General features: G+C 45.8%; 1 protein-coding gene across 8 annotated transcripts in view; it reads right to left on the bottom strand.

The window, feature by feature from the left end:
• Window positions 1–15,743, bottom strand: part of LOC123513404 (homeobox protein extradenticle-like) — a 371,960-nt gene extending 356,217 nt beyond the window's left edge. For 4 of the 8 annotated variants that reach the window (XM_045270553.1, XM_045270551.1, XM_045270549.1 and 1 more), the window contains exons 1-2: window positions 15,113–15,733; window positions 7,284–7,357 (exon numbers count right to left, since the gene is read on the bottom strand). In XM_045270553.1, the coding sequence (XP_045126488.1) occupies window positions 7,284–7,357; window positions 15,113–15,318 (280 nt within the window). In that variant the 5' untranslated portion in view covers window positions 15,319–15,733. Of the gene's footprint in view, window positions 1–7,283; window positions 7,358–15,112 lie in introns of all 8 variants that reach the window. The other 4 variants (XM_045270555.1, XM_045270556.1, XM_045270554.1 and 1 more) reach the window with 3 other exon arrangements.
• Between the last annotated feature and the right edge of the window lie 2,147 nt (window positions 15,744–17,890).

Genomic DNA, 17,890 nt, shown 5'->3' with positions numbered 1-17,890 from the left:
ATTATTTCCACACACACTCCACAAGCCACACTTCCAAAACACACGCTAAACTTAACTCTAAAGTCATACACATATACACACACTCTTCCAAAACATCCTTAATTAAAACACACACATCCTTATCATTTCTACACACACTCCACACATCCAAACACACGCTTAACTTCACTGCTACTCCTCACTCTTACAGCTCCACGCCCGCACACGCTCCGATACGCCTACCCAGTCCCTCCAAACACAGAAACATTCAGTTCAAGAAGCAACGTTCAGCATCTCGGCTCTGTGTTTCTGGTCCCAGCCGTCCCCGCCGCCCACCGCCGCTCAGCCCGCCACGCACCCGCCGCTGATAGCAAGACACAGCGGCAGGAAGACGGCGGGGACACAAAAATCGCCGTTTTTAAGAGAGGAATGAATAAGAGGAAGCGACAACTTGTGATATTGATGTGAGAGTCTTTGCTGGCCCGTCTCCTCCTCTCCCTCCTCTCCCGACTCTTACTCCTCCTCCTCCTCCTCGTCCTCTTTCTCCTCCCTCCCCGCTGTAGGCCTATTTTAGCCCTCCTTACAGTGTTGCCAAGTGTACCTCGCATCTCCGTGTCTCCTTGTCCTACTGTGCGATGTTGCTACCCTCCCCCCTCCCTTCTCTCTCTCTCTCTCTCTCTCTCTCTCTCTCTCTCTCTCTCTCTCTCTCTCTCTCTCCTTGCTTTCTGCTCCCAGTCTCTCTTCTCTGTCTCTCGGTTCGTTTTACTCTCTCTCTCTCTCTCTCTCTCTCTCTCTCTCTCTCTCTCTCTCTCTCTCTCTCTCTCTCTCTCTCTCTCTCACCTAGCACTCTCCCTTCTTGTCTCTCTCTCTCTCTCTCTCTCTCTCTCTCTCTCTCTCTCTCTCTCTCTCTCTCTCTCTCTCTCTCTCTCTCTCTCTCTCTCTCTCTCTCTCTCTCTCTCTCTCTCTCTCTCTCTCTCTCTCTCTCTCTCTCTCTCTCTCTTACCGCGACAGACAGACGGACAGACACGAGGCCTCCGCTGCTATCTTATTAACACGAACTTGAATTTGGAAATAGGAGGAGGAGGAGGAGGAGGAGGAGGAGGAGGAGGAGGAGGAGGAGGAGGAGGAGGAGAAGAAGAAGGAGGAGGAGGAGGAGGAGGAGGATGGCGATAAATAAAGATATGTAATGGATTTGAAAGTGTAATTTGTTGACTGTAATAATTTGAAGCCTAGGCACAATTTTGAAGCCATCGTGGGATTACTAACGAGTGCTTTCCGTTTTCTCTTCGCTGCCGATAAACGGACCGAAAAGAAAACGGGAAACTCACACAAGCAAGCAAATAAAAAAATATAAAATACTTCTAGAAATATAATAAAAAAATTTGTCTAACGAAATTAACGCACAAACGAACATATAAAAACAAAAATAAACAAATAAAAAGGAAAAAAGTACGGAAAATAATGTCATCTCATGCGGAAATGAAGATAATAATAATAATAATAATAATAATAATAATAATAATAATAAAAATAATAATAATGAAGGCTGGTATATCTCAAAAGTTGTCCAAAAAATATATCCAATTAAAATAATCTAAAACTACACAAAAAAAAAAAAGAAAAATAGAAATAAACTGATAAATAAATAAATGAATAAATAAATGAATAAAATCGAGTCCATGGAAATCCCGATAATTGAAGAAAATATACAAAATAAATGAACAGGAACACAAAAATTTCACTTCTCCCCAACAACAACAAAAATAAACAGATAAACAAATCAACCAATCAAACAAACACAAAACACGGACGAGTTACAAAACCGCTCGGGAAAAAAAAAAAAAAATGATTCAAATTATGAGAAGACAAAATTAGTAACAAAATAAGAAAACGCGTGAAAAATATATTGAAATAATTCACAAAAACAAGAAAAACCATAAAAAATCACAGAGAGAGAGAGAGAGAGAGAGAGAGAGAGAGAGAGAGAGAGAGAGAGAGAGAGAGAACCAGCGTGAATTTGAAGTAATGAAAAGACAGACAGAGAGAGAGAGAGAGAGAGAGAGAGAGAGAGAGAGAGAGAGAGAGAGAGAGAGAGAGAGAGAGAGAGAGAGAGATAACCAGCGTGAATTTGAAGTAATGAAAAGGTTTAATGAACGCTACCGTGATGGCGGCGCCTGGCTGTACAAATAGCCTAACATATATCATTACAATACTGCAGAACCACTTTTTCACGACACTAATGCCAATATATTCATTTCCCCAGACCAATACAAATCACAAAATATCAAGTGACAGCCCATTCATTACGCAAATATTAATATCGATTAGAATTACACGAATCAATATAACAGGGAGAGAGCAGGAAAGCAGCGGCGGTGGCGGGGGTGGCGGGCGGCGGCGGGCGGCGGAGATAGCGGCGGCGGGAACAAAGTAGCGGGTTTTCGACAAGTACTTTCGCGGATGTTACCGATACTGCGCCGATACTTCAAGGTGTGCTTACTGCGGGTCTTAAGGGCGATACTATGGTCTGTTTGGGGTCCTTTACAGTGTGGTTGACTTCATTTTCTATCTTACTTATTGGTGGATAGTGTAGAAAAAAATTAATTCGGTGTTTTTATATATTTTTTTTTTCCCTTTTTATGGGGAGTTGAGGTGTGGAGAAATTAGCAGCCTTATTATCTCTCTCTCTCTCTCTCTCTCTCTCTCTCTCTCTCTTATTATGCTGTTACCTGTCCAAAGTTATACAGGTGTGTGTTACCTCTAGGCCGCTTTACAGGTGTCAGTGTTACCTACAGATTAATATACAGTGGTTAGTGTTACCTGCTTGTGGTTATATACGTCACTGTTACCTGTAGCATGCTTTACAAGTGTTAGTGTTACCTGTAAGCCAGTACATAGGTGTGTACGTGTTACCTGTAGCTTTCCCGGTAATTCAAATTGATAGGATAGAAAGAACAAAAAGCGAAAGATGATAGGAACACACACACACACACACACACACACACACACACACACACACACACACACACGAGAGTGGTGGAGAGGAAGATGTACATGTATTTGTGTGCTGTCTAAGTTACTTGTTGAATTTGTAGATACCTTAGACCAATATGCAGGTATTAAAAGTGCTATACTTGTATTAGAGTGTTACCGTAAGCTTAACTGAATACATGTGGCAGATACAATGATGTTAAAATCGTCATACAGGTGTTGAAATATTAACTAACTTTATTAAATATCTGAAGCCGATATACAGGCGAGAGATAGTTACCTGCAGTCACCAATGATATCTCATGGCGATACACAAACACTTCACCGCAACAATTCAGACAACAACTGATTTCTTACAACACAACACCGACATCACGTCCCGGCAACACCTGCGCTTGATAACTTCCGCCGCAACACCGCTTTGACAACACTAACTCTACCGATAAATTCTGCCTGATATTTTTTTTTCTCTTGACTGTCGCATTGGTGTTTAAACTGGGACGAAGACTCGATGTGAGGGTGATGTTAGTGTATGGTACATAACAACGAAGTACGGAGTTGCTGGTATAACGAAATTTAGGATACGTTGAGAAATGAACAGCAAGCATGGAAAAATTAATGAGAAAACTAACTTACCAATGAAATTAATAAGATAGACGGAAAAAAATATTACGATCATGAAAAATACAAACTTCTCAATAAAAACAAATAAGAAAACATGGGAAAATACTAAAAAAAAAACATTGAAAAGAAAAAAAAGAAAAAAACAAAATCGTAAAAATACATAAGGAAAGCAAACCACAAACCGCCGCCACTACTAGCGAAGGTCACGGGAAGAATTAACACACTTTTACGGAATCGAACCCCTTGTGACGAGGCGATAGGGGCGTCAATCCTCCTTATGACACGATTATTAGTGAGTTATGGGATCACGTCTTCCTCCGCACCGATACTAATGCTACAGCCGATTTAGACTACGTGGGATCCGATGCTGGGGTGTATGGGTGGATGAGAGAGAGAGAGAGAGAGAGAGAGAGAGAGAGAGAGAAGAATAGCTAGGCAAGAAATCATCTCTCTCTCTCTCTCTCTCTCTTGCATTCCATCTTTTCATGTTTCTTTATCCATACTTTCAATTTCTCCCTCAACTTGCTCGCTCTATGTGACAAACGTACACACACACACACACACACACACACACACACACACACACACACACACACACACACACACACACACACACGCCAGTTATCACTTTATACAGTAATTCTAAGTGAGGGATCGGCCCGTCTATCTTGGCAGCGGTCAAACACACATAAATATCCGCTATAATTTGTCTGAGTAATCTGAGGAGGCTTGTGTCTCTCGTTAAACTTATTTATCGTAAACAATGCTGCTCCAACCTCCAGCCTACCACCTAGAGCCCATTGTCCCCTCAGATAACTTAACCCCCCATCCACGTCACCATCACAATTGCGTTACCGTTAAAGGGAGGAAGTTACCAGCGTGATGTGAAGGGTTACTGTTACTTGAGGTGTGCTGAGTGGGTTACCATCGGCCTACCAGGGAGCTACCACCGCGTCACCACTTGCCTTGCCATTACTTCCATTGTCGAGAGTTGCTACCTGCGCGATGTGGCATGGTAAGATTGTCGTGTTATGAATCAGTACACCAGTAACTCACTGCCATGTTACCGCTACTGCGATCTGAGTGGTGAGGAGAGTGTTACCAGGATGTGACAGTGAAAGGTTACTATTCTTCTGGCTTGAGTTACCATGAGATGAGTTACCAGCACTGGGAGTTACCGCCGCGTCACCAATGTGTTAAGTGACGATGTGAGAGTTACCAGCGTGATGTGACGAGGAAGGTTATGACTTGAGTTATGACCAAAGTAAGTTACGACTGTGTTATGACCCAAGTTAACACAGCGCTGAGAGTTATGACCCTGTTACGTCCTAAATCACTGTGTTTCAAGGCGCCACTGTCACAGGAGTTACCGCACTGTGACGTTACTTATCACCGTGTTACAAGTTACCATACAGCAAATACAGCTTTGAGACACCAAAGCGTTACGGATGCACAGAGTTACCACAGCGTCACGGCCTCAGGTAAGGAGAGATAGCGTTACTACGGCATATGCTATCCTCTGAGTTACCGCGTTACGCACCCGTCACCGCGTTACACCTGCTGTCGCCCGCTAAGTGGTCCCGCCGCCACAGCTGACAGGCAGGAAGGCAGGTAACGCACTGCTCCGTAAACTAGTTACCTGTACGTCGCTGCTCAGGTGTGATTTAAGAACGCGTTTTTTGGGAGGATACGAAGCCGAGACATTGATTTATATGTTTTGGTCATTCATTCAGCGGCCGGGAACAGAAAACGGCTTGTGTTGTGGTGAGCATTGGAGTGGCTGCCGCATTGTACCCGCGGCTACCTGCGTGACTCTACCTGTGTGCTGGAGAGTCATTAGTGGCTCCGTGAACTGCCGCTACGCTGTACAAAGAGCTGGTGAATTATCTCGTTTCTTCGCAGCCGTAACTCACAAACAATCAATCACGGGCAGAAATAAAATCAATCAAGACAGTTCTGAACCTTTGCGTGGTAATCCTTGGAATGCTCCAGACAAAAATTATGCTTGTTTTTTTACTTTACTTGTTTGATTTGAAAGTTTTACGAGACACAGATGAAACTACAGACACGAAGAAGAAGAAGAAGAAGAAGAAGAAGAAGAAGAAGAAGAAGAAGAAGAGAAAAAAATACCCGAAAATTAAACAAGAGGAACAAGCTTACGAAACAACAAAAAACAAGCTCTTTATATACTAACCTTAAAACACCACATTACCTAGACAGACTACGCATGAAAACTACCACGCTTAAGCCGTAACAAGGAAGAAAGTAAGCTTAAGCAACCATAGAAACAACCTGCACACTGGACACTGGAATAGTCACAAGGCATTACCAAGCTTCACGCGGCACTGACAATCTCTGAGGACATCACGGCACGTCAGCACAGTCCTCATCTGGCGGCGACAAACAGCAAACACAGCGGAGAGGTAAACAAACGCAGAGTCCGCAGCAACAACACGACACAACCATAAGCTTGAAGTGGAATATTGAACAAACTCACTCAGCGGAGAAAAATAAACGAAAGCACACCAATAAAACGGGGAAAAAGTGACTGAGAGAGAGAGAGAGAGAGAGAGAGAGAGAGAGAGAGAGAGAGAGAGAGAGAGAGAGAGAGAGAGAGAGAGAGAGAGAATATGAAACGTTAAAATATGTAACTCAAACAAACATTCTGGCTACATACAACACCAAATACGTAAGAAACACTAGATATTCTCCCCCTGCAACACCACACAACACCACAACCCCACCGCAACACCTTACTCAACACACCCCAAAGGAAAAAAAGTAATAATAACTGAAAAACTGCAAACTCACTAAACACAAGAGCTCCACACTAATTTTTTCCCCTCCCATCATCATTATTATTATCATCACTGCTATTCTTTCTTCCGCTGCTCCTCGTGTTTTCCTCCTAGACCTCCACCTCCTCCACCCCCTCCCTCCACTTCACAGCACTGCCTTCCTATCCACACCCCAACACGGATCTACTTATATGCATCTCCACTTCCTTCACTTTATTTCCTCTCTACAACCTACAACACTTCACCATTCCACCGTCGTTCCACTAGCTTTATGGGTAAATATTCCACATACAACCACCTATTTAGCATTCCCACTCCACCCGAAAGATTTCAAGACCTATTTGACAACTCCACTTCCACCTACACGGGTATTAAACTTTCTGAATTCCATCTCTATCCACATCATATCTCCACCTACATCCACCACAGCACCACAGCCACGAACATCATTAAACAACAATTTTAGCTTCTTTTCACAATTGCAGTAGAAATCAACGGTTATTTTCACACTTGTAGTAAAATTAAGAGTTGTTTTCATCAGTATATAAGCGAGTCATCTGTTCTAACATATGACACACATCACGTTGCTAAATCATCTTCGCTTACTTCGCTCAGCCCAGAAGGAAAGAGGCGAGGAGTGAGTGAGTGAATGTAAGAGTTCCCGCCATACACGATTTAGCGCTATACTTAGAGACGCTTTCCTCTCTCACCGCAACCAAATTTCAAATATCAGAGACGATTAGCCGAGTTCTGAAGAGTATTTGTCCCCTTGATAATGCCGAAAACTTGTTAACATGTCACTAGAATTACAGAAACAACCTTAAAAGCCCTTTGAAAACAGTGGATGGAGATGAAGCGCAGAGGTGCTTCAGATGTGCGCGAGTCACGTACCTGTTTTTTCCTTGATTTCACAGAGGACGCTGAAGAGAGCTGGCTTCATCCGATGACAGTTTAACGTGTGTTTCCTGAAAGAGAGAAAAGGTCAGATTAAATTAAGGACATGTGCAATACTTCCATTACCCAGACTGCGCTTAAGACAACTCAAAGCAGACTCAAGACAAGGTTAATACTGTCTTCTTGTTTTGATTGGTGGCATTTTTGTGTTTCCTGTACGAAGAGAAACGTGCGATTAGGTTTGGGAAAATTTGAATACCAATGCATAGTTTGAAGACGGTATATTTAAGGAACTCGTGATTCAAGCATAAACAGAAGCTCGGATTGGCCAGGAAGGAAGCAAGAAAGAAGGTATTACCATTCTTTTCCACGTGTTACTGGGCTCATGATAGCATATGGATGAATGTACTTACTCCTTTCCACAACACAAAAATATATGAATCAACGTTTATCTCGCCATGTAGTGTAGCAGAACAGTATTACCTTTATTCTGTATTTATTTTTTATGTAGGAGAAGCACCAGTCAAGGGCAACAAAAGAAGAAAAAAAGGCCCAGTGATTATTTTACATTTACTTACTTGTTACATTTCCTAGCGTGACACCAAAGGAATACAAAGGAAGTCCGAACATCAACCAAGCTCGCTACCAAGCCATTACCATCAGTGGTAAATCATCACTACTCTACCATCATGTGCCGGGCTCCTAAACCTTGAAAACCCAACCTTCCTATGGCTTTTGTAATGTCCTGCTCTGTCTCGCTTTCCTTATCAAGCCTGCCTCCTGCTCCATCAAAGGGCGTGTGGTAGTCAGGTAACAAGCACGCTCCACGCTCCTCACCTGCTTTCTAATGGGCGTGGGACTGTTATAGTTTTTAAGGACTTACTCGAGCAAAAATGGTGTCTACGTATATGATCAGTGTCCATGCATTCTCCACTTCTATACTAGGCAAGTTCCAGTCACCCATTTTCGTTTACTAGCTACCCAACTAAAGTACTTGAGCCGTGACCTGGTTCATAATCACCTTTACTTGCTATTTTTCGTTCAGGAGCGTACCAAAGACGAACTGGTGATCCAAAAGGGCCAACTCCCGTCTTTTAGTGAGTTACCCTACCAAGACACTCAACAACAAACAAAAGAATGAGGTCCGAATTCAGAAACGCCTTCCCCTCTCACTCCGACAATCTTCCAAGGCCACAGAGACAACTAGCCGAGTTTTCATGAGCTTCTCCTTTTAATAAATTAGAAATCTTGTCAATCTATTACCAGAAACATAAAAATTACTCTTAAAAACCACGACTATCATCAACTGGAGCCTTTGGAAAGCAGCGATGATAAGAGAGCAGTGTTTCAGAATAAGGGTCTGATCTGACTTCATAACACTTGGCAACGATCACGTGACAAGACCTTATATCATCAAAGGTCAATGTCCTTCTGATATAAAAGAAAAATCAGTAATATTTCTCGCTCTTCATGTACTAATTTCACTCCTGTAAGTCTGCCTGATTCTTCTTCCTACTTTAAATATTTCCTTCAACTCCAGCTTCCTTATCTCTCCTCTCCTCAAATGTCCTTATTCTTCATTTCAGTCCTTGGCAGCAATATTTCTCGTTGTCCTCACCATACTATTCTTACTACCTGCCTCATGTTATATCTTTAATTCTCTCCCTTCAACTCCGGTTTCCTGTCTTTCCTTTCATAAATTTTCCTTGCTTTCCATGTGTTTCTGTTACTTTTCATGTTTCTGTCCTTATTGGTAGTAATATTTCTCGTTGTCCTTACTTCACCATACAATTCTTCTACCTACCTCCTCAAATTTATCTTCTTTTTTTTTTTTCGTTCAATTCCGATTTCCTTATCTTTCTCTCTTCACATGATCTTATTCTTCATTTCGGTTTAGGCAGTAATATTTCTCGTTCTTATCATATTATTCTTCTACCTACCTCCTCTCATATCTTTATTTTTTTTTTTCCGTTCAACCCTACTTTTTCTTTCCTCTCCTCAAATGTCCTTATCCCTCATTTCAGTTCTTGGCAACAATATTTCTCTTTGTCCTTACCATATCATTCTCTCTATTTACCTCCTCTCATATCATTCATTTTTTTTTTCTATTTTTCCTCTCCTCATCATGTCCTTACTCCTGATATCCTGTCCTTAATTGTAGTGTTATTCTTAGCAGTCCTTACCATTGCAGCCATACACACGCGTCTCTACCTCTTCATTCATTACCTTGGTTCATTTTCCTTCAGTTATGTTCAATCTCTCCTTTCTTGATACATTTCCCTCGTCCTGACTGGTAATAATATTTCTATGCACTATTTTACTTTCCTTACAAATAGTACTGAGAAAAATACATAAAATCACCAGTTGTTTTGTCCAATAGTATTTCTTTGGACTACTTTTTTTATTGTATATCTGATCTTATTGCTTACTGAAAACACAAAATAACATCAATCCAAGTTCACGTTCTCCTGAGGGGTGTTGTTATTCACCTGAGCGACTTGAACCTGTTTATTTCAGCTGCAGTAAGCCGAGGCATCCCTGTGCTGACGGAGAATCAAAACTCGCGCCATTACTGTGGTTTAAAATTACGTAAAACTAATAATAATGCCCATGATGCTACAAAGCGTGAGATTATCAACGCCGAGATAATCAAAAGAAAAAAATATTGGTACTAAAACCTGAGAAATAATGCAAATACTTTATAAATTCCTCGTGTAATAACCGCAAAACACAATCATCATCGTACTGAAGGTAAAAACAGACCAAAATGCCCTTCCATAATCTTATCTACTAAAGGCAAGGAGGAAAAAAATGATAATACTAACTATAACAATATTAACAGCGGTAACAATATTATTCCTCGCCGCTGCATTATCAGAACAGGATGTAGCGCTGACGAAAAACGAGAATTTCAATGGACTTTATAGATTTCAAGACCACATCCCACCACTCACTCACTAGTTTTTTTTATGACATCTTTACTTTGACGCTTCACAAATTAATTCCCCTGAGATGATTTAAAGTAGTCGTAAAGTGCAAAGCGTTGATCACCAACAACGAAACACACGCCACTGAAACACACCAGGCGCTTTCCTTCACCCACTCAAGACCCGACAATTACCAAACTTCTTGCAGTCATCCGTCGCGAGAGTAAATAAAGACACAACTCCAACGGATCAGAGAATTAGATACTTTATAAATCCGTTCACTCTCAGGATATGAAACGTATAACCCTCTTGTGATATCCGGGAAGGAATTAAACTAAACCCCGCGGTACAGAGGCGGCCAGAAGTCGAGAAAACAAACCACAATCACTTCCTTCGTAAAGTTTGCCCTTAATCTTAACTCCGCCTGATCAGAGTCGATTGCCAGTGTGAGGCAGCCTGCTACACTGTTATACGCTGACGAAGAAGGACAGGGAGAGGGAGGAGGGTGTCTTTGGAGGTTTGCATGGTGTGTTGAGAGGCAGAGAGGCGCGTGTATGGGACTGGAGGAAGAAGCCATGACGCAATTCATCGGGACTTAGTGAGATAAGGTGGTGACCTGATGAGGTGCGAGTGTGTGTCGTGTGCTAGTTTGAAGTTGGTTAGATTAGAGTAAGTTAAGTTTAAGATTGTCATTTTATCAGGGGACACCAATAAGGAAAAGCGGTAAAAACAGTGAGAATGAGTGTTTTAGGTTGTTAGGTTAGTTTTAGGACTCATTTCATCAGAGGAAAGAGGTAAAGACAGTGTGAGTGAGAGTGTGGCGCTTACGTTAGGTTATCAAGACTCGGCGCATCAATTCATTAGTCAACTTGAATGAGGGAAAACGTCAAGGACCGCAGGAAAGAGTGTGGTAGTTTGGTGACGTTAGGTTTTGTAAGACTCATGATAGGCGTTGAGTGAGGGAGGGCGATGAAGACAGGAGTGCGATGTGGTGAGTGAGGTGTGTTGCTGTTCCCGCCACGCCTGCACGGAAGCGAGCTGGGGAGAGTTGAGTCCGTGGTGAGCGGCGGGTCATGCATCACGCTATCATGAAGAAAACGGCGTCCGGTGTTAAACAAGGCGATCGTGCGGCTAACAAATCATACAAAACACACACACACACACACACGGACAGATACGAACTCGCCTTCCCAGCACTCCTACACGCAAGCACACACCAAACACAACCTCACCTTCCCAGCACTGGTACACACGCACACACGGACACACACTTCTTATCCTGCTGCCCCCATTCCTGGCCCCAGCAGTAGGCGCATCCTGACACCGGCCGCTGTGTATCTAATTTGTATCCCGATAAAAAAAAAAGTACCACCGATTACCGATACGTAGGACATGGGGAATCGAGTCCGGCTCAAACCACCTCCGGAATCCTTCAAGGTCACTCAGCCAGCGGGAGTCGAAGTCCTGGACACACTACACAAGAACATTACACTTGCACCAGATTTTTTTTACATTCTCAACTTTTTTCCGACTCTCTCCCTCTCCCTCTCTTTCTCTGTCTCTGCACCGTCAGCTAGTGAGTCCAACCTCTCCGGAATTACAGAGTGGAGCGACGCCTCACAATAACACCTGCTGGAACTAACCTGCGCGGCGGCGGCGGTGGTTTTAAGTAGTTAGGTAATGCCGAAGAAGGAGGGAGTTGCGGCGGCGGAGCGTAGCGCGTTTAAGGCCAGGCAAAGTACGACGGACGGCAGCGGAATGATGTAAAATGGCTCTTAATGCCGCGGTCGTAATGCAGGAAATTCTAGGCTGGAGTATTTTTAGTGGCGCAGTCAATTTAAAACAAGGAACCACGTACATTCCCATTAGTAGCGTGTATGTATATATCTTGTTACTCCTCCTCATTTCCACTGATAGCCAATTTTACCTCCACCTCCACCACTATATACTTTTCCTCCAGTTATATTTGGATTACATATTTTTTTCCTCCCTCTCTCTCTCGCTCTCTTAGTTTCTCGGTCTTCGTCTCTACCTCATCTTTTTATTGGAGCCATTGCTAATTACTTCCGGTGGCCAGGTAACGGGTTGGTGAGTTGTCAAGGCCACAGGATATACCTCGATGTCCACTCCATCTACCGCCCCCCATACCCCCGCTCCTCTACGCCCCCCACAGCCTCCCCATAGCCATTACCATCCCATTACGCTCCTTCGCCAGCTCCCTCCCTCGATATGGTGTTATTTGAAGCCTCAGTGTCTCTCTCCCTCCTTCGCCGCCTCCTTCATGAGCCGCCGTTAGGACTCCCGGTGCTTTGGTTGCGGTTTTGTGGTGATGGATGCGGCAGTTAAATGCGGCGGGAGGTGAAAAATGTATTGCTATTACTATTATTACAAGTAGTGTTGTTATTTGAAGCAATCAGCTTATTGAGTTATCGCAAATATTAGGTACGTGAGTTTCTCCCAAAATTTCACGTTATACTTCTGTGATTTTTAGATTATTATTATCGTCACTACAGCGACTACTACCAGTGTTATTATGATCGCAGCGTGAGTGTTCCCCTGAGTGCCTGCGTCGAATTTCACGCCTGCCGCACCGCCGTCAGGAGCTGGCCAGGTGAGCGGCATCTGTCTCACCTGAACGCACTCCACACAGCGGCGCCGGGCCTTGCTCACTGCTCACCGCCGCTATCTCGCCACTACATACTTCACAAACTCATCCAAAAACTACCCCGCTAACTATAACATTCCTAACACATCTACGTATTTTTCTAGCGTACATTTACATCCCCACGTTGAAATATCATGTGGTCTGCAATATCGCGAGGAAGGTATAAGTCTGATTTCTCAACTCAGAAACGTAAATACAAAAAAATAATAATAATACCCTGATAACTATACAACTTTCAGCACAATTACCCTTCCCGAGCTTGTATTTACAGTGTGGCGAGGGCGCGTAAGTCACGTGGTGTTTACAGTATCGGTAGGAAGGCGTAAATTCGAATCAGTAAGTTAGGGGCGTAAGTTTGAACAATCCCTGACTATCTGGCAAATGCTTCATCCTTCCCTCCAACCACCGGGTCATTACTGAGGGAGAGCAGAACGTGTTGACGCTTCTTCCTCTCTCGGGTCTTGCGATGATAAATGAAACCACGAGAGAAAACCTGTTTATCGTAAAAATTCCGGCAACAGCTGTAATCTGGCCTGTGACTCGCGCCCCACAAATATTTCCAGCGCGGGCTCGCCACCTCAGGGAAGCCAAGACCAAGAGTTACACTGAACGTTTGCTCCCCGCCAGCGATGTAAATAATGACGAGGCGACACGACCTTCACCACACGTCCCGGTCTCGTCCTCCCGCCTCGTAAATCTACCTTCAAGAAAATAAAGACACCTGGGTATATCATTTTCATCGCCGCGCAGGTAACACTGGGTACGTTCGTGTGTTTGTATTTTGTGCGTGTGCTTATGTGTATGTGTGCGTGCATTCCTCTCTGGTATGCACGCACGGCCCCACACAAACACACACGCACACACTCACACACACAGCAGGGTTAGCGCCTCTATGCGGGGTTTCCGGCAAGAGTTTTCACCACCGGCCGCCGCTCAGTTTGCCGCCGCCGCTGCCGCCACCGCCGCCTCACTCCCAACAGCGTAATGAAACAAAACCCGCATCCATAACTCACTTGTTATATTACTAAACTTAAATCAAATACGCTTTAATTCTTTTCCTCGGTTTTCACTTTTCCCGGCACAATATTGTGTTATTTTAGTATTGCGCGTAATTTATTTCGTGTCACTTTTTTGTTGTCGTTTTTACGGTGACAGGATCCGCGCGGGAGTCGCAGGGAAGTGATCGTGTCCCTTGGTGTGTTTTGTCAATGGTCCCTCCCTCCTCGTCTGCCGGGCTTCCTCGCCCTGGCCGCGGGAACACTTGATGGCTCCTCCCGATGAGCCACCGACAGGAAATTCACCTCATTTATACCAACTGTAAATTTGCGGTAAACACTGAGCCCGCGTCACGACAACACCTCGGAGCCCCGCGGCGTATTATTTCCCGGCGATTATTCCGAACAAAGGCAACCGCTGCGTATTTTCATGATAAATAAATACAGTTCATTTTACTAACAAGACAAGTCTACTGCAATATTTTAACAAGCGTATGTATTTAGATTAGCAGCGTAATGTACGGCAACATTTGTGTTATACTGGCGGCGGCGGCGGCGTGAGGCTCCGGCCGGTGCCTGCAAGCTTGCAAGCGTGTGCTGCAGCCCATAGTGTTCCGGCGTGACGTAACCACCCGCCTCCCGTCACGCCGTCACTGCGTTACGCGATACGACGGCCGTCACGCTCAACTCAATCTTCCGTTCAGTTTAACTTTATATAATTTTTTTTTTTTTTGACGTGTCGCTTTGTCCGTGTGTGTGTGTGTGTGTGTGTGTGTGTGTGTGTGTGTGTGTGTGTGTGTGTGTGTGCCGGCCATTTGCGGCAGAATTCACACACGCACATACATACACACGCCGTCAAGGTCTGCCATGGCGGCCCGCACATCGATACCGCCGCCATTGCCGCATAACAAAGCTCCTCACGTGTTCCTGGGTGCCTGGGTCCCCCGCGGCCCCAGCCTGGCCCCGGCCCGCGGCAGGGCCCCGCGGCCACCCGGGCCACCAAGTAAGTCGACGGCCTTCACTACCGCCCCAGCGGGAAACACACCGCCGGGGTCCCACTAGCTGCTGGAGTTCCTAAGTTTCCTACTCCGTTTCTGGCTAAACGCAAGCGTGTGCCACCCTCCGCGGGCGGCGCGGCGGGGAGGCGCGGGGCAGGGCGGCAGGGCAGCAGGGCAACACGGCAGTGGCCGCCTGGCTGCCGCGCCGCCGCAGCCCAAAATAACAAGCGCGGGTACACACCTGGCCTGTGCCTCATCTAGCGACTGGTCCGTGATGTTCATGATCTGCTCCAGGATGGTGTTAATGTCCTGCTTGCGGCCTTCATTGTCCGGCGTGGTAGTGCCTTGGCCAGGATCCACCGAGCCTCCGCCCATGCCATAGTGCTGGGGCATGAGCATGCCCGTTTGAGATGTGGGGTGCATCATGCCCCGCGACTGATCTTCCATGCTGGCCGCCACTATCACTTCACACCACCACACAACACAAACACTCAGCAGCAGCAGGTACAGCCGCAGCGGCCCGTATACCACGGTGGCGCCACAAGCAGCACCAGGGTCAGTCCAGCGCGAGTGGAGGAGTGAGTAGGAGCGCACCACACACACCACCGTCACAGCCAACAGGCCAGCAGCGACTGACGGAGGCGAGGCTCCCGCTGTCGCGCGCACCAGCCCTCCACCACTGTCCTCACTACACCACTAACGCATGTCCGCCGCCGCTCCACACACCTCCACCGCACACGATTATTCAGATTTTTATGGCTGTTTGCTCAACGACAAGAAATAACGCGTGGACTCGAATGAATACCACAAAACAGCACCTTTTCGGAGTGAGTATGCCATTAACAGAGAGAAAACGCCCCGACCGCCAATCACTGGGGCCGTCTCACTCGCATAAAACCATAACCTGACGGGCCAAGCCAGCCTCCGCGCCCGCCACGATCAATATGAGAATGGGATGCCGACAAAAAACACCCCATCCAGCTGACAACAGACTCACAAGTCCCTCATTTCCACTTGAAATCAACTCAGTGTGATATAATTCAAGTTTTTGCAAGAGGAATTTTTCGGGTAAAGCGAGGAAGCTGAAATAAGGTCTTTGTTTACATGCTGGCCTTTGTGTGGGGGAGTCTGCGCGGGAGATCGCTCTCAGCATCACATTGCTAACTTTACACCTCCGGCCATTTCTCTCCCTGGACGCCCCTCGCCGCCCTTTGCACGTATCTAGAAGGGAGTATCGCCGTGCAGATCAAGGTCCACCGCCGTGCAGGGCCCTCGAAGACCGGACCCGGGAGTGGCCACGAGCATCCCGCCACAAGGATTAGGCGGCTCAGGGTGATTTACGTCACTCCTGAACGAGCCTCGCCGCTGCCAGAGGTGCGTTTTGTACCATAACAAATCTCGTGCCCAGTACTGTAAGAGAAAGACCTGCCGAGTTCTCCCTCAAGTTTTATGTCAGAATGCACAGATGCACGCTGTCCACGACGTCAGGGGCGCGGGCCATGCTGCCGGCGGACGTGGGGGCGGTGTTTGGGGACATTCAGCACTCCCTTCCCGCCAGCAGGAGGAGGAGCCACGCAATCATAAATCAATCTAAGTTACTGCGGTTGCCTAAGTTTGTTTATCATGTGCCAATCCGAGGCGTCACATGAATGTCCGCCGTGACACAGTAACACGGGCGACCCAGGTGGCTCCTGCGAACCTCCAGTGCGTGGCGGCGAGGGCGGCCCGCGGCAGGAGGGACAGGAGCAGTCCGCCGAGCGTGATTATCACCTGAGTAAAACTTGAATAATAAACATGATTCAACTATCAACTTTATGACAGAGTTGTTATTTTTTATATACAACTTCCACCTGTTTCCCTCCCACGCCTGACCCTGTTTGGGACCCCGCAGCCACATGTGTGTGTCTGTGTCACTTGACGGCCACCCTGCCCAGAAGAGCGATCCGCCTGCCCGCCGAACGCCGCCCACCACGCCACCCATTCCATCCCGCCCACCACGCCACCCATTCCATACCGCCCACCACGTCACCCATTCCGTTCCGCCCACAACCCAACCACCGCACCATCCATACCACACCACACACATCCCACCCATCTCACCACCACTCCACCCATTCCCCCGTTCCCTGGTACCGCCCACTTCACTGCACCCTCCCACCATTTCAACCTGCCCCAAGCGAGTGTACCCCGCCCATCCACCCACCTCCACACCCACCCACCTAGCTACGCATATCTGCCCACCCACATCGTGCCCTCACCCGCACCCACCTGACCCCCAGCAAGTACCCCACTAAGCACTGCCCCAGAACAAGCCACGTAAAATATAGTGAAGTTAAGCTTGTGCATTTGAGAGGAGTGAGTTGGCGAAGGATGTTTGATATGCAAGAACACAATTTATATTAGTAAACTGGATATATCGAGAGCCGTTCCTGCTCATCTGTGACTTGTTATAACTTGTAATAACTTGTAATGTGCAAAGGCAATTTCATACAACGCTGGATGTTATTGATGCACTGAGAAGGAGGAGTGAAATATGATGCAACGTAATGAGGGACTGAGTGAGTGAGAAGACAAGGGGAGGAAGGTAGTGGTAGTGGCGGTGGTGATGGTGGTGATGGTGATAATGTTAGTATCGTAACCCAAGGAACACCAAGAGGAAAATACGATAAAAGGAAGAATAAGCAATTGCTAGAATAGGAGAAGGAAGAAAGAAACGAAGGAGAAAGGAAGAATGTTAGAATGAAGAAACCAAAGAAGAAGGAAGACAGGTAGAAGGAAGAAATTAAAGAAAAAAAGAAGGAGGAAGGAAGAAAAGTATAATAAAGAATCTAAAAAAAGAAACACGAATGGTTAAAAGTACAACACACACACACACACACACACACACACACACACACACACACACACACACACACACACACACACACACACACACACACACACACACACCTCGTCTACATATTCTTACGACTTTTTAAAACAGAAGCAAAAATACTCGTATATTCTTAACCACAGGTGT

This window comes from Portunus trituberculatus, chromosome 36 (genome assembly GCF_017591435.1).
Source record: "Portunus trituberculatus isolate SZX2019 chromosome 36, ASM1759143v1, whole genome shotgun sequence".
NCBI classification, from domain to species: Eukaryota; Metazoa; Arthropoda; class Malacostraca; order Decapoda; family Portunidae; genus Portunus; species Portunus trituberculatus.
This window is presented reverse-complemented; position numbering and strand designations above follow the sequence as displayed.